This window comes from Geotrypetes seraphini, chromosome 16 (genome assembly GCF_902459505.1).
Source record: "Geotrypetes seraphini chromosome 16, aGeoSer1.1, whole genome shotgun sequence".
Taxonomy (NCBI): domain Eukaryota; kingdom Metazoa; phylum Chordata; class Amphibia; order Gymnophiona; family Dermophiidae; genus Geotrypetes; species Geotrypetes seraphini.
In genome coordinates this window covers 38,795,857-38,816,053 of record NC_047099.1, presented here as the reverse complement: position 1 = coordinate 38,816,053, position 20,197 = coordinate 38,795,857, and the positions used below count along the sequence as shown (strand labels likewise).

General features: G+C 41.3%; 1 protein-coding gene across 13 annotated transcripts in view; it reads right to left on the bottom strand.

Annotated features, from left to right (window-relative positions):
- The window catches only part of HORMAD1 (HORMA domain containing 1), a 43,158-nt gene extending 24,728 nt beyond the window's left edge, over positions 1–18,430 (bottom strand). For 5 of the 13 annotated variants that reach the window (XM_033924444.1, XM_033924453.1, XM_033924452.1 and 2 more), the window contains exons 1-7: positions 18,341–18,430; positions 9,790–9,840; positions 6,049–6,193; positions 4,717–4,780; positions 3,978–4,014; positions 3,417–3,437; positions 3,303–3,329 (exon numbers count right to left, since the gene is read on the bottom strand). In XM_033924444.1, the coding sequence (XP_033780335.1) occupies positions 3,303–3,329; positions 3,417–3,437; positions 3,978–4,014; positions 4,717–4,780; positions 6,049–6,193; positions 9,790–9,822 (327 nt within the window). In that variant the 5' untranslated portion in view covers positions 9,823–9,840; positions 18,341–18,430. Of the gene's footprint in view, positions 1–3,302; positions 3,330–3,416; positions 3,438–3,977; positions 4,015–4,716; positions 4,781–6,048; positions 6,194–9,789; positions 9,841–9,929; positions 9,992–18,340 lie in introns of all 13 variants that reach the window. The other 8 variants (XM_033924448.1, XM_033924449.1, XM_033924450.1 and 5 more) reach the window with 5 other exon arrangements.
- Positions 18,431–20,197: the final 1,767 nt, after the last annotated feature.

The following is a 20,197-nucleotide window of genomic DNA, read 5'->3' as shown; positions in this document are numbered from 1 at the left end:
TGTTCTACGTTAATACCTTTCAAGTATTTGAACGTCTGAATCATATTTTCCCTGTCCCTCCTTTCTTCTTCTAGCATATACATATTCAGGGCTTCCAATCTTTCCTCATACGTCTTCTGGCTCAAACCTCCTATCATTTTCATCGCCCTCCTCTGGACCGCTTCAAGTCTTCTTACGTCCTTCACCAGATACAGTCTCCAAAACTGAACACAATACTCCAAGTGGGGCCTCACCAATGACCTGTACAGGGGCATCAACACCTTCTTCCTTTCCTTCTACTGACTACGCCTCTCTTTATACAGCCCAGAATCCTTCTGGCAGCAGCCACCACCTTGTCACACTGTTTTTTTGCCTTTAGATCTTCGGACACTATCACCCCAAGGTCCCTCTCCCTGTCCGTGCATATCAGCCTCTCACCTTCCAGCATATATGGTTCCTTCCGATTATTAATCCCCAAATGCATTACTCTGCATTTCTTTGCATTGAATTTTAGTTGTCAGATATTAGACCATTCCTCTAACTTTTGCAGATCCTTTTTCATGTTTTCCACTCTATCCTCGGTGTCTACTATGTTACAAATCTTGGTATCATCCGTAAAAAGGCAAACTTTGCCTTCTAACCCTTCAGCAATGTCACTCACAAAGATATGGAACAGGATCGGTCTCAGCACCGAACCCTGAGTGACTTCCATTAACCACCACCCTCTGGCATCTGTCCGACAGCCAGTTTCTAATCCAGTTCACCACTTTGGGTCCTAACTTCAGCCCTTCAAGTTTGTTCAACAGCCTCCTATGAGGAGCCCTGTCAAAGGCTTTGCTGAAATCTAAGTAAATTACATTTAGCTTATGTCCTCGATCCAGTTCTCTGGTCACCCAATCCAAAAATTCAATCAGGTTCATTTAGCATGATTTACCTTTTGTAAAGCTATGTTGCCTCGGTTCCTGTAACCCATTAGATTCTAGGAAGTTCACTATCCTTTCTTTCAGCAACACTTCTATTATTTTTCCAACAACCGAAATGAGGCTTACCGGCCTGTAGTTTCCCGCTTTATCTCTGTGACCACTTTTGTGAATAGGGACCACATCCACTCTCCTCCAATCCCCGGGAACCACTGCCGTCTCCAGAGATTTGTTGAATAAGTCTTTAATAGGACCTGCCAGAACCTCTCTGAGCTCCCTCAGTATCCTGGGATGGATCCCATCCGGTCCCGTTGCTTTGTCCACCTTCAGTTTTTCAAGTTGTTCATAAACACTTTCCTCCGTGAACAGCGCAAAATCTATTCCTTTTTCTTGTGTTTCTTTGTCAATCTCGGTCCTTCTCTAGGATTTTCTTCCATGAACACAGAACAGAAGTATTTGTTTAGCACGTTTGCTTTTTCCTCATCACTCTCCACATATCGGTTCCCAGCATCTTTTAGTTTAGCAGTTCCATTTTTCATCTTCCTCCTTTCACTAATATATCTGAAAAATTTTTGTCTCCCTTTTTTACATTTTTAGCCATTTGCTTTTCCGCCTGCACTTTCGCCAGACATATCTCTCTCTTGGCTTCTTTCAGTTTCACCCGGTAGTCCTTTCTGTACTCCTCTTCTTGGGATTTTTTATATTTCAGGAACGCCAACTCTTTTGCCTTTATTTTCTCCGCAACTAGTTTGGAGAACCATATCGGTTTCCTTTTTCTCATGTTTTTATTTATTTTCTTCACATAAAAGGTCTGTAGCCATTTTTATTGTTCCTTTCAGCTTAGACCACTGGTTTTCCACTTCTCTTATGTCCTCCCACCCTAACAGCTCTTTCTTCAGGTACTCTCCCATTTTACTAAAGTCCGTACGTTTGAAATCCAGGACTTTAAGTATTGTGCAGAAGCTCTCCACTTTAGCTGTTATATCAAACCAAACCGTTTAATGATCGCTACTTCCCAGGTGAGCACCCACTCGAATATTATAGATACTCTCTTCCCATAAGATATATTGTTTTAAATATTTTGTATGTTGACTGTAAACTGCTCAGATTTGTAAGTGGTATATAACTTTTTTAAATAAATAAATATATGTATATTTGAAATCTTTTGGTGGCTCTCAGAACTTTCTGGTATTCACACTGGGGCCACATTGCTGGCCATATTCCTACTTATTCACAGGATATCATAGATAATAGGAAATATTACAAATCTCATTCAACCATACTTAATCTTTTCACATAAACACATCAACAAAAAGCTGTCTCTTTAAAAGCCTCTTAAAAATATCTTTGAATATGCATGAAATCTATTTGTATTCACTGCTTTCAATGCATATTCATTGGGGAAATCCTTGGAAAATGTGTTGTTGGAGTCTGTCAGCTTGTCTGTATTCACTGATACCAGAGACACTGGTGCTGCACCTGCTTCCAGCCTTTTAAATAGCCGGTTCAGAATTCACTTCCATAATGATGGGAATGCTTCCTCCAAACTGATCTTCGGGCTGCCAGTCAGACTCCACTGTCTGACTATGCCCCCAACCCCTGTGGACCATTGAATGCACACCAGGACGGGTGGAGGTGTGAAAATGCAGCCAGCATGCTGCGGAACACCGCTGAACCCTCCTAAGCGTGCCAAAGTCTTTGCTCGACCCCCACTTAACAGGGAGTGAGACTAAGTCAGGGATGGCCCTGAGCTCCAAAGAACACCATGCAGACTGGCTAACAGATACCCCAAAGGTCTGAATTCTTAAGCAGACAGAGCTTCAAATCCATTGGAAACACAAAAATAACTGCAAAAACAATGAAACTACGTCAAAGTAAAAACAATAAAAGGAGGAGAGCAGAACACACACAGCTGCAGAATGCATGCAGAAGGGAAAGACTGCTAGAGGGAGTTAAACTAGTCTGTGAGGTACACTGGAGGCATACTAAAAAATCCGGAGTGGATCCCTTCTGCAGCATGCGGGTATGGGGAAATAACCCTATGGTCTAGAATGCCTCATCTATTGCACTGGAATACCTGTTATGATAAGTAACTGTGCTGTGTAGACCAATCTAGAGGAGATGCTAAGGAACTGTCATTTTTCTCTACCTCTATGTTCTGGACAAGGGATATAACCTCTTGATTTGGACTGGTCTAACCCTAACTGAATGACAAGGAAATACGTTTAAGAATGCAATAGTGTCCAGTGGAGGCAGTATTGTGAGATTAAACAGGTGAAATTATCAATCATTCAAAAACTAAAGCAGAAGACACGCGCTGAAGGAAAAAAAACTTTTTTGTTTGTCCAGTACATTCTCTAATCATTCTAAAAACATTTTTAAGTAAAATATATTTATGCCTACCTGAGGATCTTCTGGATTAGTATAAATCTGCATTAAAAATATATATATTTAAATCCTATGCTTAAATTAGATTATTTGAAAAGCTGGCAAGTTCAATGCCTTAAATATACTTACTGCTAGGACAACCATTCTTAGCTGTAAAAATCATGATATAAAAGAAATAAAACAAAGATAGTTTACTTATATTTAATTGATAAATACAATGAAAGCTAGTTTACTCTTCCTGTAAATTTTCTGTCTGAATCCCTTACAATGGTGGGTTGTTGCACTTCCAGGTTGCTTGTTATCATAACTGAAATGTTTGTGGCTATTGGCCAGAAGTAGTAAACATTTTTCCCAGAGATACAAACTGAAAAAATATTTTTATTATGCTTGGTTGGTTATTTTAGAAGTCCTATTCACAATCTGCACATGTAAATACCGACATTTACATGTGCAGATTGTAAATATATACATGTGGCTTGGGCATGGTTAGGGTGGGCCCAAAATACACATGGGTATTCCCCATTTCTAAAACAATCCCGAGTATTTTCTTTTTTTCTGTAGTTTGTTTTGTTTATGATACAGGTTCAAGACAGAATAAATTGGTGTAAGGATGCACAGAAAGGAAATCAAACACAGTTTGTAAAAGAAATGTTATATACAATAACAATAAAATCATATGAGAAGACTTACATATTTTTTCTGCAAAGCATCATAGCATCCTAGCATCCTGTAAAAATGAGCACCTACTGTTTATTTTTTGATTTATCCTAACTTTTTTTGCTCTCGAAATAAAGGTTGCATTATGACACAAGAAGTGAATCTCAACAGTGTTCTCATACACTTGAAAGGTTGACATATGAAATAGAGAATGACACAAGGAAAAAATTTGTCCCCGCGACCACCATCCCCTGCAACATCCACTGTCATACCTCCGCTCCGAGGCTCCTGATGTCATCGGTGATGTGATAGAGGGAAGGCCGCGAAGCAGCCCGTTCAGAGCGCTGCTGCTGCTTTAAGAGGCCTCAGAGCGGAGGCATGGCAGGTCTCACTGGGGTGGGGGTTGCTGAATCGACGAGTCCAATTTTTTGGGGTGAATCAGTCAGCACTAGTGTCAGGGATGGAGTCGGGGAGTGTCGGTGACATTCCAGGGGGGAGGGGCTTTGGGGATCAATCTTAACTAGGGCTTATTTTCAAGATAGGTCTTATTTTTGGGGAAACACGGTAGAATACAATCAGGATCATGGAAACAGATGAACCCCTCAACTCTGTTTAGCCCCCTTGCTTCTCGTGGTGATACTATAGGGAGCAGGAAATTCTATGGAAGGGACAGATTTTGTTTCCCTTGCCGCCATAATGTAATTGCAGGAGACCAGGTGTCCTGGCTATAACTGCAGATCATAACTCTTTTAAATGTATTTGGGCATCATACCATTTCACAAGCTGGGTAGAACCAGGGCAGCTTTTGTCTTCTCTCAGAATTTTTACACAAATATCTAAAAGATAAAATTTGTAATTTTCTAGTAAAGGAAGCCAAAATTATTACCATATTTTATGAACATGTTAATCTACAACAGACTGAAGACCAGTCACGTAATGAGCAGAACAATTTTCAAAGGCATTTATTCAGGTAACAGAACCTGACATCTCAAATACAGCTAACGATATACATGGTTTCCATAGTGTGTGCACATGTCGAGGCATACCTGTGGGCTATACATGTATTATTTTGCATGTTCCTTAGCCATCAACACAAATGGCAAGTGTCAAGTGTGCAGATGCTTTTAATGTAGGTAATTTTATAAAGCATTTTGGTATGTAAATTGCTTTTCATCTGGAAAAGGGTTCTTATTCAATAGTGTAACAATAACAAGCATAATAAATAAGCAGCTGACAAGATGGTGTATATATTATACAATAGGCTTCAAAAAAACCCAAAAGATTTACCAATAAAAATATAACTCAAATACAAAATAATTGGTAAATTATTTTCTTCGTTAAACACCCACCGGAGAAAAAAGTTGCACTACAGGCTCGATCAATAAATACAATCCAAAATTTAAATAAGGGAATTCAGTACGGGCTGAATTATCCCCACGAGTAACCAAAGGCCCCGGGCAAGTATTCATGAGTGACTAGCACTTAGACAAAAGTTTAAATAAATCCTGCCCCGTACATCATAGTCCCCTTAATTTTATACATTTAACCTTGATGAATGAATATAAAGTGCAAATGTGCATCTGGGGAACAAAGAAAACTATAAAGGTGTATCAAGAAAAACCCAAAAATATATTAGATAAGATTGTCAAGTGATTTGTATGAGTTCTATGATATAATATTATACACTTGTAAGAAATGAAAATGAATAAAGAATTGGAAAAAAAAAAAAATTATCCCTAAAAAAAAAAAAATTCTATGTTATGGTAGTTTGTTATTTATTGTACACTTGTTGTAAATTATAAATAAATAAAGAACTTAAAAAAAAAAAAAAAAGATTTACACCAGTGTTTCTCAACATGGGGTACGCAAGACGCTTGTTGAGGGTAGGCGGCACTGGCCACTGCCGCCAAGAATATTGCATGCCCGCCCCCCTCCACCAAAAGGCTTCCTTCCGATGTCAGTCTAAAAGCTTAAAGTGATACTACACTTTTCACTGTCCGTACCAGGGCTCTGTGGATGACGTCACCCACATGTGAGAATATGTTGCCTGCTTGTCTAAAGATAAAGCTGAACAAACAGGAAAACTGAAAAACCAATAAGTTACCATCTAGATATCTTGTTCCATAGGCACACTCTGGAAAGAGTCCTCTGAGATATGTGATGCAGGACACTGAAATGGCTAGGAGTCTTTTCACTAAAACCAAAGACTGCTGCTCAGTAGATACTCGATTGGGAAATGTCACTGCACTCTAAAATATTAAAAAAATTCTAAGTAAATATTTTCCATGAAGAACACAGATTGTGATATTTTTTTAAAATGCTATTGATGAGGGAAATAAGAGTCATAAGCACTTGAAACCTCAAAATACAAAGAGTCTGAATAATAAGAAAGGAGAAATTAGGTCTTACCTGCTAGTTTTCTTTCCTTGAGACCCTCCAGACCAGTCCTGGGAATGGGTATGTGCTCTCCTATCACTAGATGGAGAATGAGACCCAATGTGTGGTGGCAGCCAAAAAAGCCAACAGGATACTAGGAATTATTAAAAAAGGGATGGTTAACAAGACTAAGAATGTTATAATGCCCCTGTATTGCTCCATGGTGCGACCTCATCTAGAGTATTGTATTCAATTCTGGTCTCTATCTCAAGAAAGATATAGTGACGCTAGAAAAGGTTCAAAGAAGAGCGACCAAGATGATAAAGGGGACGGCACTCCTCTTATATGAGGAAAGACTAAAAAGGTTAGGGCTCTTTAGCTTGGAAAAGAGACGGCTGAGAGAAGATATGATTGAAGTCTGCAAAATCCTGAGTGGAATAGAACGGGTACAAGTGGATCGATTTTTCACTCCATCAAAAATTACAAAGACTAGGGGATACTCGAAGTTACAGGGAAATACTTTTAAAACCAATAAGAGGAATTTTTTTCACTCAGAGAATAGTTAAGTTCTGGAACGCGTTACCAGAGGTTGTGGTAAGAGCGGATAGCGTAGCTGGTTTTAAGAAAGGTTTGAACAATTTCCTGGAGGAAAAGTCCATAGTCTGTTATTGAGAAAGACATGGGGGGAGCCACTGCTTGCCCTGGATCAGTAGCATGGAATATTTCTACTCCTTGAGTTTTGTCCAGGTACTAGTGACCTGGATTGGCCATCATGAGAACGGGCTACTGGGCTTGATGGGCCATTGGTCTGACCCAGTAAGGCTATTCTTATGACATCACCATATAAGGGTCCTGTGCAGCCCTGAACTAGCCAATATTTCTCAGTCTCCAGCAGATGGTGAGTGCCTGTTCAGCCCAGTTCTGATCTGATTTGAAGCTTAGTTTCTGGGTATACTGTTTATGGCCCCGTTAAAAAAAGAGAAAAATTCTGAACAGCAAAACAGTTCTAGCTACGTGGAGGGGCATTTTTAAAACATACGTCTAAGTCCGATTTGGATATATGGCGCTAGATGTCCAAAGTCGGCAGTAAGAAAATGCCTGTTTTCGAAAGGCAAATCCTCTCTCTGGACGCCCAGACCGCCTGGACATCTATCTTTATACTACATTTTCAACCAAAATTTCATCCAAGTCCCAAACGCCCAGAACAAGACCATTTGGACGTAGGAGGGGCCAGTCCTGTAATGGATTGGCTATGCAGACATGGCAACAGAACAGTGGGGCACCTTAGAGTGCACTGCTGTGAACTTTACATAAAGGGTGCCAGATAAACATCTCACCAGAACTCCCTTATAGGTTATTGTGACCCCTCCTCCTGTTATAATTAGCACTTCTTTGTTCTGCTTGGCTATTCGGCAGACTGGTTATTTTAGATGGAAGCACAGCTACTTGTATTACAGCCAAGAGTTTTTTTCTCAGTCTTCACCAGCTGGTCAAGGTGAGCTATTACCCATCAGTGAACTGTACCAGTCTGGAGAGATGCTAAAGAACAGAAGTTATGTGAGAGCTGGCCAATATTCAGGGTCACCACCCACATAGCTAACTAGACAAAGTTAGGACTGCTTTTTATTAGAGGCCAACCAAAACCAGGAGTTTTGATTCTGAACGAAATTGAATCCATGGCCAAAATCCACCACAGAGTTTTGGTTGGAACCAAAACCGATTTTTAAAAAACTGTGGTCATGTCCCCCACACCCCCTATCCAGCCTCTCCCCCACTAATAGAAAGCCAGTTCCCTTCCCAGGCCACTCACCAACTCCCCCCTTCTCTTTAGGCCTAAACTTAAAACAAAATTCTGGTGGTCTAAGAACATAAGAATTGCCATACTGGGACAGATTAAAGGTCCATCAAGCCCAGTATCCTGTATACAACAGTGACCAACCCAGGCCACAAGTACCTGGCAAGATCCCAAAGAGTAAAACAGATTTTATGCTGCTTATTCTAGGAATAATATTCTGGAATGGGGCGTGCATCCATGGTGAGCATGGACCAAATATGGAAGTGCAAGGACATCTCAGTCACCATCAAACAAAGACTGATCACTGCCAGTATGCCAATCATGACATCTATGAATCCCATGGACAGCTAGGATCACCAATAAAGAGGTTCTTGATCATATAAACCCAGAGTTGTTCCTGGAAGGCAAGATTACCAGACAGAAACTGACCTATTTTGGATATGTGATGAGGGCAAATTCGCTAGAAAAGAAGGTACTACCCGGAATGGTCAGTAGTAAAAGGAAGCAGGGGAAAGCAAAGGTCCGTTGGCTGGATACCATCAAGAATGACACAGGAATGAACATCAAGCAATTGAAAGAAGCTGTGGAAAACAGGGAAGCATAGCAAAGACTGGCCTACAGAGTATTCAAGGGTTGGACACGACTGAATGGATAGTAGTAGTAGTAGTCTAGGAATAAGCAGTGGATTTCCCAAGTCTCTCTTAATAATGGTTTATTGGCTTTTCTGTTAGGAAGTTATCTGAACAGCACAGTTACTTACCTGTAACAGGTGCTATCCGAGGACAGCAGACAGATATTCTCACATGTGGGTGATGTCATCTATGGAGCCCAGTACAGACACTGTTAAAGTGTACTGTCAAAAAATATTCAGAATCTTGAGATTGCCCATACCGTGCATGCAATAGTGCTTTCCCACCTGACTTTGGCTTGCAGGACCATTAGTTCGGCAATAAAGCTAAGAAGCTAACTAGAGGAGGTGGGAGAGTTGTGAGAATACCTGCCTGATGTCCTCAGATAAAGAACAGTTACTTACCATAAAAAGTGTTATTCTGGGTACAGCAGTAGAAAGTGTGCTATCACTTTAAGTTTTCTTTTTTGGTTTTTTTTTTTTTAGCAAATAATTTTTATTAACGAATGCAACACAGATTGTACAGAAATCCAACAATACAAGGACACAAGGTCCAAAAATAGGGAAATACAAAAGCGAACAGTAAAACGAGCTGGCAATCACAGAAAAGAAAACTGGAACGGACTAGCTCTGTACCCTCCAGTCGCAATCTGCAAATTTTTTCAGATAAAGGGCATGAGCAACCCCTCCAGTCAGTTTTAACAAGTTTTTAGACTGCCCACCCTGCGAATGCACGAGTGCCTTCCTGCCCAATGCCAGCTCACGAGGTTCAGTTCTATGCCCAAGCGCAGAAGACCACTAGGGAAGGTGGGCGGGTTGTGAGAATATCTGCCTGCTGTCCCAGGATAACAAGGAGCAGCGCTGGAATTTGATCCCACAACCTTAGGGTGCCAAAGCAGCACTGTACTGGCAACTGCAGGTAATGATTGAACTTGTGCAACCTGTTACATTATAACACCAAGTACACCTATGAATATATTATAAATCTACCTACGAATATATTATAAATCAACTCTAAGAAACTATGGGATTGTGCAGTAACATACCATAGTTTTCCTTTGCATCTGGGCAGTTGCCATTTTCACCAAAGCTGATTTCTGTCCAACAATAAAAGATATAGTTTAGCACTGAAATCCTACTTTGTAAAAGAAGCAAAATAAAATTTGAGGTTTTCCAAAGTATTTACCTTTAATTGTTCTTCAAAAGCCTATTAACACAGCCAGGAGCGCCCCCTTAAATGTGCCTTTACTAGATAAAAAGCATTCAGTTGTTAAAAATGTATCAAATTTAAAAGTCCAATAATTTATGAACCTTAAGTCTCAATGACTTCCCAAGAGAGGCAGATCAGCCCTGAATCCTGCATGCACAGAGGTACCCAACTCGCTCCATGTCACCATAGGGGAGCTGTGTTAGCATTAGTTTATTGCCCTTTCACCCATGGCATCTAGAGACTTTTTTTTCTCTCAAGGGTTATTACCCAAGTAACTACCCTCCAGTTTAAAGAGGGAAATAAGAACCTAAGAGGAGGCATGTTAGATCAAACCAATGAATTGTTCACTGAGCCCAGCATCCCGTTTCCCAAAGTGGTCAATCTGGGTCGCTTGGAATAGAGAGTTGCGCGGGGACAGAATCCCACCCATCCCCTCTCCGTCCCCGCCAGGATCCTCTCCGTCCCCGTCAGGATCCTCTCCGTCCCCACAAGGAATTACCTCCATCCCCGCCCGTCCCCATAAAAAGCGGCAATTTCTTCTGACAGGATCATCAATTCCACAGTTTCTATTGCTGTTTCCCTTGTAGAATCTCTTTGGTGGAACCCTTTTTTTGTTTTCTGTTCAGGTAATTAACTTATAAACCCCCTCTTTTACTAAGGCTGATGTGTCCATTATGGACGAACCCTGCTTCCAAAGCCTTCCATCCCCGTGGGAGTCCCATTGGCTAGAGGGGGTCCCCGTGGGAGTCCCGTGGGAGTCCCGTGGACTAGTGGGGATTCCCGCGATCCCCGTTCCCGTGCAGACCTCTAGCTTGGAAGTGTCTGCTGATCCAAGTAGGAAAATCTGTTTCATGTTATTGGTGTCTTCCAGAACAGATGAGTCAATCCTAGATTTGTTATGCATACTGCTGTCTGCAGTGGCAATGTCCTTTCGATTTTCAGAGATGTCAAAGATGAACCATGCCAAAAGATGAGATTTACTGCCCCAAAGATGGAGACTGAAGGCCAGAATGAGATTTTTCAGAGAATTGTGAGAAACATAACAAGAAATAACTTTACAATATAATGGGAGTGCATATACTAATACAGTAGTATCTTGGAATCCAAACTTAATCCCTTCCAGAACCCCGTTCGAGTTCCAAGACAATTTTTCCCATTGAAAATAGAAACTGGATTAATCCGTTTCTTGGTCCTACAAACTCACATTTTCAAATAAATTTAACAGTAAACACACTGGATTTGTTTTGGGCTGTGCAGGAAGAATGCACTGTGGCATAGACAGCAAAATCGGGCACCCCAACCGGCATAGACAGCAAGATTGGGCGCCCCTGCCAGCATAGACAGCAAGATCGGCAACGGCAATTGCAAGCGGTGCTCAGCTCAAAGCTTCTCTCTATCGCGAACCACCCAGGCGGAAACAGGAAGCTGCATCAGGGAAGCTTTGGGCTGAGCAACGCTTTCAGTTTCCGTATGTTCAGATTCCGGAACAAAATTTAATTTAAAAAATAGTTCAGATTCCAAGTTATTCGAGTTCTGGGGTGTTCGGATTCCAAGGTACTACTGTACAAGTTGTATGGTTTTAGTTGTTGCAAAGTGTAATAATGCATTGAAACAGTAGGGGGAAGAATTGTACTAACAGTGTGTGTGTTGCAAAGGTATGCGGAGACAATGAGGGAGGAAACAGCGTGAAGACAAAATAGGTAAATTCTCTAGAAAACTGTCCTCCACTCAGTGGCTAGAAATAGGTGCACAGGTTTCAGATCACAAGGTCTAGTTGACTCAGGGGTGCTCAGGGAAGACAAGGCAAATAGTGGAGAGATTAATTCTTTGCTTCGGTCTTCACCGAGGAAGATGTGGGGGATTGCTGATAAGAGAAACTGAAACAATCTCTGTTAACACTGGAAGATGTAATGGGGCAATTTGACAATAGTAGCAAATCACCTGGTCACGATGGTATACATCTCAGAGTAATTATATAATTGAGAAATGAACTTGCAGAGCTATTGTTAGTGATTTGTAATTTATCTTTAGTGAAACAGTGTGGTGGCCATGTTAGTTCACTCTTTAAGGTAATATGTACAAATAAAACAAAAACCAAAGAAAATAAAGCAATACCTTTTTTATTGGCCTAATACAATGCATTTTATTGTGAGCTCTGAAAGGTAACCTGTCTTCTTCAGATCAAAAATAAGCAAATGTTGATAAATATTAGTAAATATATGGAAGACATGAAAGCATTTCAGGAATACTGTAGTTTCACACGAAGAGGGAGGCATGGGTGGGTGAGCAAGAGACAGAGAGATGACAAAACACTTTTAAATATTTTTGTAGTTGGAAAAGAAATCCAGATCTTTGTTAAGTCCTGTCTGGTAGATGTCAAAATATTTCCTAATTTTCATTACAAAGTTTTTATGTTCTTGGATTGTCTTAAAGCTCCTATTTAGTATTCTTACCATAAAATTGTTGGTGCGGTGGCGAGTTTTTCCAAAGTGTTGTCTGACAGAGGTGACATCCTGGTTAGTATTGCAACTTTTAATATATCTATGTAAGTCGATTCTGGTCTTTGGCATTTGGCCTGTTTCACCAATGTAACATCCTTCTTTGCACTTTTTGCACTGAATGATATATACCATATTAGAAGATGACCATGTAAAGGATCCCTTTATGCTAAATGTTTTTCCCATATGAGTGACCATGGGTTCCTTTGAGATATGCTCGAACAGTTTGCCACACCACAAGGATATGTGCTATTCTCTTCTTCATCAGTTTGTATGGGAAGCTTGCTTAACAATTTTTGTTTCAGATTAGGTGGCTGATGGAAGGCCAGCAAGGTGGAGCTGGGAATATTTCGTTTAGTAATTCATCTTCCTGGAGTAGTGGCTGTAGATCTCACATCATTTTTGTTGTTGTTTTTCCAGCTCTGGATTGTATGTCACTACCAAGGGGGTCCTGTCTGTGGTTTTCTTGTCCTTGTAAGGTAGTAAGTTTTCTCTGGGAGTTTTAAAGGATGAGGCAATATTCTTGGAGACTATTTTAAGGTTGTATTCTTTTTGTTTGAAGGATTCAGTCAGGCGTTTATCTCTATTTCTTGGGTCAGAGCAGATGCAGTGGAATCATGTGGCTTGGCTATGTATAATGGATTCTTTTAATATGTGAAGGGTGAAAGCTGGAATTCTGGAGGCAGCTGCATCTGTTTGTAGGTTTCATGCTTTCATATCTTTCTTATATATACTGATATTTGTCAACATCTGCTTATTTCTGATCTGAAGCAGAAGGGTTACCTTTGAAAGCTCATCATAAAAACAGATTATGTACTTACCCTGGTAAGCTCTTTTCCAGTAGATAGGTAAGACTAGACAGTAGGGTTATTTCCCTATAGCCACTTTGGATTTTCACTCTGCCTCTGTTATACTTCACTGGGCTCCCTAGCTCCACCTTCAGTTAGTACCCAAGCACAAACAGCCACCCAATACACGTGAAGTAGAGGCACCTGTAGCAACAGGCTTAAACAAATTGTTCTGCTCAAAAGTAATTAAATAGTACCGTTAACTGCCAACGCAGGCTTCAAAGGAGCTCAGAAACTACTCCCCAACAAATTGAAACATATATACAAATTCTTCCCAGTCCTCAAGGGCTGACAGGCATCCAAGAATCAACTTGGAGAAGCATAAGCAGACTGAAAACTGTAAGCAGCCAAAAGAAAGACAGGGCTGGAGTCTAGAATGTCTTACCTATCTACTGAAAAACAGCTTACCAGGGTATGTACATAAACTCTTTTTCCAGTGCAATAGGTGAGAGAGTCTAGACAGTAGGGATGTACAAAAGCAGTCCCCAAACAGCTAGGGCGGGCTTGCTGTGCTGACCTTTAAGACCGAGGACCCAAAGGTAGAGTTCTGTCTTGCTGCCAAGTCCACTCTGCAGAACTTGGCAAACATGTGAAGAGAAGACCACTTTGCCACTGTGCAAATCCCCTCAGGAGAGACAGATCTAGCTTTGGCCCACGAAGAAGTCACACTCCTGGTATAATGCGCCTTAACAGAAACAGCAGACTATTTCCCCAAAATAATGTAGGCTGACGAAATGGCCCTATAGATCCATCTGGAAATCATGGCCTTGGAAGTGGGAGCGCCCCACTTAACTGAATGGTCAGAGACAAAACTCCAAGTAATGCCTCCAAATAACACAGAACTCTGCACACATCCAGATATTAGACCATTCCTCTAACTTTTGTAGATCCTTTTTCATGTTTTCCACTCCCTCCTCGATGTCTACTCTGTTACAAATCTTGGTATCATCAGCAAAAAGGCAAACCTTTCCTTCTAACTCTTCAGCAATGTCACTCGCATATTGAACAGGATCGGCCCCAGCACCGAACCCTTTAACACAACACCACCCTCACTGGGGACTGAGGTGCACTTAGTCACCTGCGCCAAAGAATCCACCCTGGACTGACCCAAAAGCTGCTGACACTCTTGTGCCATAGGATACAAGCAGGACATAGCTCTAGCAATTTTCAGAGAACCCTCCAGAGAGTCAAATTACTCTGAGACCAGAACACTCATTATCAGGGTGCCAGGGAAAGGTAGCTGACTGCGAGCGCACACCACATAGCCAAGAGGAAGAAGTGGACGGAGCCAGCTGAGGGTCACAAACTTAAATAAGTGCAAAACAGTAGAATCATCCACAGGATCCAAGAGCACAGAGGGATCCACAGATATGGCACACAGCCCCGGATCTCCCGCTCCCGGAGGCACTGTATCTGGAAACAAGGCATTTGTAAGGGAAACATAAGCATCTAGGTCCCCCAAATCAGGATTAGGCAGCGCAAAAGCCACAGCTGGCTGAGGTGAGGATGTACCCAGAGGCACCATACCACTAAGACGCCATGGATGCAGACTGAGACTGTTCAGAGGAAGAACACTTGGTCTGAAACTCTGACCACAAAAATTTCATAAATTTGGAAAAGGTTTCTTGGTCCAGGAGTGGAAAGTCACTCTCAGAAGACTTACATTCATGTTTCTTTGGCTGCAGAGGATTCGCAACCTGGCTGACATAAGTATCAGTCGTGCCGAGACCCAATAACGATAGCTGCCCCGCCTGGTTAGCTGAGCATTTGGTCACCTGCTTCAGCAGAGATGCCATTTTGGGCACTGTAGCCTCCCCAGCTGCACCACACAGCATGTGGCAAAAAGACGCTCCAAAAGCGCTAAATTTGTGCGATCCTGTCAAGAATCCACATGAGGAGAGCCTAAGAACTCCATCCCAGCAGGTTTCCAGTCAAAATTTAGTTTTGAAGCAGGGAACTTTAGAAAAAGATAGCTAAAAATCCAAGATGGCTGCCATCAAAAAATTTGCACCAAAATTGCAATATTTTTCACACTTCCTAAACTATAAAAACAGCAAATTTAGGATTTTTCAGGAAGGGGAACATCCAGAAACCTTCAAAACTTCACTTTTCCAACCTCCCCCGATGTCTCTCACAGACTGTCAGCCTGTGTATTTCATTGTGACCAGAGAGGATCTGTGCTGCAACCTGCTTTCCATTCTCTCAAGTAGCTGGATGAGAAAATTCACTGCCACAATGCTGGGAATGCTTCTGCAAAGCTGATCTTCGGGCTGCCAGTCAGACTCCTGTGTCTGACTACACTTCCACCCCTGTATACCAATGGATGTGCACTGGGACAAGCGGAGGCAAATGAAATAGCTGGCACACTGCGAGACCCTGCTGAGCCTAAGGGTGCCTAACATTGTGCGCTCAACCCCTGAACAACAGGAAGTGAGACCACTTCAGGAACGGCTCTGAGCTCCAGAGAAACTATGCAAGCTGGCTAACAGGTACCCAGTGGGATCGGCCTGTCAGCTACAGACCAAAGTCAGTGAATTCTCAAGCTGGCAGAGCTTCAAAAAAATGATCCAAGCATGAAATTACCTGAAAAGGAGATGAAATTAAATCAAATTAAAAATAATAAAATGGGGAGAGCAGAACAAATACTCCTGCAGGCATGCGTGCAGAACTGAAGGTGAAGCTAGAGAGCCCAGTGAAGTATAACAGAGGCAGAGTGAAAAATCAAGAGTGGATTCCTTCTTCAGCAGCACATGGCTATAAGGAAATATCCCTACTGTCTAGAATAGTGTATCGCAAACTGTGTGCCATGAGACGCCGGCAAGGAGGAAGGCTGACTGCTTACAGGACATGCCTCTCGCAGCGAGAGGCATGTCCTATAGGCTGTCAGCTGGCTGACGACTCTCCTCCTCTCCACCAGCAAAGGGACAGGTTCAGGATCTGGCCGGAGGGCCTCGGTACATATACAGATGTCATTATGTCAATGTCCACGCACTTCCGGATGCCTTCCAGCTGCAGCACCAGGTTTAGTGTGCGGGACAATGGTCTAATGTCTTACCTATTGTACCTTATTTCCTTTGCTTTTTGTTTTATTTCTATATATTTCTTAAAGAAAAATTATTAAATAAATGAAAAATATTTACATTATGTTCTGGTAGAAATACAACTGGTGGTGCAAAAAAAAAATTAAAAAAAATAGAGATTAAACTAGTTAACTTGCCCTGCAGATTCTTATAAAATTTATCCTGTCTTGCATTTGGGGAGTATAGATTAAAATCTCAGCAACCCCACAGACGGACAATCAAGTCTATGATGAATTGATCCGTTGTTTTATATTGCCCAAAAAAAATGATCAAGAGAAGGGGCTCAGAGCCTTCAAATGAGTGTGATACACTCCTAACAAGTAAAAGAATAGGATCAGAAAGGGTGAGAGCCTTCCAATAAGTGTAATATACTCCTGAATGGGATCAGAGTGTGAGAGCCTTCAATGAATGTGACACACTCCTAATAATGAAATAAGGAACTGTGTGAGGTTGAGAGCTTTTAAATGAGAGTAATACACTTTTAATGAATGACAGGCGCCTTCAAATGCATATAACATCGTTAAAGGGGCTGTAAGAGTGTAACTGAGACGTGAAAATGGGCAATGAATCCCCATAGTGCACTGTGAAAGCAGAGCTGTAGAGTTGGAGTCGAGGAGTCGGGAGACAATTTTGGGTACCTAGAGTCGGAGTCATGGGTACCAGAAACTGATGCGTCGGAGTCAAAGGATTTATCTACCAACTCCAAGTCAAGTTTATTCATAGCTTGATATACTGACCATCACATGTATCTGGGCGGTTTACAATATCACAAATTTAATATGAATAGATAAAATAAAATAATATGGGGTAAACCTAAAACTATGACAACTGAGACTGATTGGAGACGAGAGGATTTTTGGGGATAGAAAAGTAATTAATTACAATAATAAATAAAAGGGGGGCTAGAGGGGAGGGAGGAAACATAAGGAAAGTAGGGATATTGCTTCATGAAAGTGTTTTGTTGTTGTCTCATTCACTAATTTCCTAATTATTGATGGGCATCTTTAAAGAGAAAGGTTTTAAGATTTGTTTTAAATTTGATTAGGGAGTCTTCGTTGCGAAGATGGAATGGCATTACGTTCCAGAGAGAAGGTGCAACTACTGAAAAAATGGAGTTTCTGGTGTAGTATAGATCTTTTATTGATGGGACTGTCTATAAATTTTGGTTCATAGATCTGAGGACCCTAGAGGAAGTATGTGGAGTGAGATATTTGTCTAAGAAGCCAGGAAGAGAAGTCTTAATTTTAAAAGTTAGGAGAATTTTATATGTAGTTCGGTGAGACGGGTAACCAGTGTAACTCCCGGAGGAGTGGCGTAACAGGATCATATTTTTTTGGCCTTATAAATGAGTTTGATTGCGGTATTTTGAATCAGTTGTAATCTGCGGATTTCTTTTTGTGTAATACCGTAGTAAAGAGAGTTGCAGTAGTCTATGTGTGAGATAATTAGAAAGCGGATCAAGATCTCAATCGAAGAGGGTTCAAGAACTGAGGTTACGGATCGAATGAGGCAAGAGTTTGTGAAAGCAATTTTTGGTCACAGAGACAATTTTGGGTACCCGGAGTCGGAGTTATGGGTCCCAAAAACTGAGGATTCATCTACCGACTCCTCAGCCCTGTTTGGAAAGGCAAGAGAAAACAAATCAGGGTCAAAATCTCCCCCTTTATACAGGGTCGTTTGGAAGATACACTGTGGAAAGATCTGGTTTGGCCCTCTGCAGTGATCCAGGTGGTAGAGTAACCCAACCCTGGGAGCTACCAGCCCTCTGTCCCTATATTACAGGTTTAGTCTGTACTTTTTTTATTTTATTATTTCTGTGGTGGGAGGGAAAAGATAGGCCAGGAATTTTATTCCTTTGTTGCTGTTTACTAAATGCTCCCAAACGCCTCAGGAGCTTTCATTTCCGCGTCTCGAGTTTATTTTTGGCAGGCCCGGCCCCGCCCCGCCTCGGTTTTCCTCACCTTCTTGTCTACCTCCCCCTCGAACCAGCGAGCCAAAACTACCTTTACTGCGGCGGCCACTGAGAGCGCGAAAATAACCAAACCGTCGGCCGCTTTGATTTCCCCGCCTTTTTAACATCCCGGGGGGAGGAGAAAAAAAAAAAAAAAGCCGCGCAGGCGCACGGCGGCGGAAACAGGTGGGTCTCGCGGGAACGTGAGTGGGAAACGCACGCGCCACGGCCGAGGACATGCCCCGCCCCCCCCCCTTCTCTAGCCTGAGCGCGCTCTCTTTGTACACCCGCCCCTTCCCAACTCCTCGCTGCGTGCCTCTCGCGCACGGCTACGCTCCACCCCTTAGGAGCGACTGACGTTTTGGGTTGAGCGACAGCAGCACGCGCCTCTGACGAGACCAGCCCCGCCCCCAATTTTTTCCATTCATTTTTCATGTGCACACAATATCTTATTAATTCATAATAATAAGTTTAAAAAGATTTGGGGACCATTAACAGATTTTTGTAATGATTGATAAAATTTTTCCCATAATAAGATACTGGATAAAGGAGGGGGGGTTGGTTTATTCTCTTTATCATAAATACATCAATAAATTATTATAATAGTTGTTATATTGTGTACAATTAACAAAATAAGGGGAGGGAAAGGGATTCATAATTGAATAATAGTTGATAACATTATTAAAAAATTTTTATATGATGTCTAATTATAGTAAGGATTATATAAGATATATTGTATGTACAATATGTTATAGATATATCAAGTGTATACTTAAGATAATTGTATGAATCTTTATGACACACTTGTTGTTATATGAAGAAAAAATCAATAAAAATTTAAAACACACAAAAAAATTCATAAAATTTTTTTAAAAACCCACAAAGCAGAGGCAGAGAAAATGTTAATTATCATTTATATTAGGGTTTTTTTTCCCCCCCCCAAAGATATCAAGGCAGATGACTTTAAAATATGCAAAGTCACCTCAGTAACAACAACTGTAAGCTCACTCGGAACAGAGAAAGTCCCCACATATACTATGGAGTGTAGGAGTGGCCTAGAAGTTACAGCTGCAGCCTTAGCACTGTGAGGACCAATGTTCAATTCCGGGACCACTCTTGTGACCCTGGGCAAGTCACTTCACTCTCCAATGCCTCAACTCCCATAGTTAGATTGTGAACCCACCAGGACAGACAGAGAGAGAAAAAAATTGTACACCACCCTGAACTTCTCCAAGATAGGGCATCGTACCAAATGTAACAAACCTAAAAATGTAAACCACGTTGGTTGTACCACAGAAAGGCAATATATCAAAAGCATGACTCACAACCTATATACGAGGTGTTTAATATCTTCTCAGCGCCATCTGTTAGGTCATTCAGCAAGTCCAAAATTTAATTTCCTCTATACTCTTTTGAAGATTTTTGTGTCATTCATTTATTACACTTAACAGGCACGGCCATAAACTATCCCTTAGTGACTTATATAAACAAATGCAAAACATTGGTTTCAATATTTACAGTCACAACAAGAAGAAAAGACCCAAATTTCCACAGGAGAAAAAGGACAACCCAAACAGACGAAACTGTGGAAATCCAATGATCATGACGCTTCTTTTATTCAGTTCATCATTTAAAATACAATGTCCACATTTGTCATTGGTGGACCCAACATAGGCCATGTATCGTCAAAACACGCCTTCCTCAGGGATCCTATAGTATTGATTTTGAGAAGATGTAGTATGAATATTTATGCTCAAAAAAAGCAAACAAATGATGCTGAGTACATAATCACAATAAAACGGTATCAAGAATGACATAAAATTGATTTAAAAGTACAGCAATTCCTCCAACTCCCTTCTAAACTAAA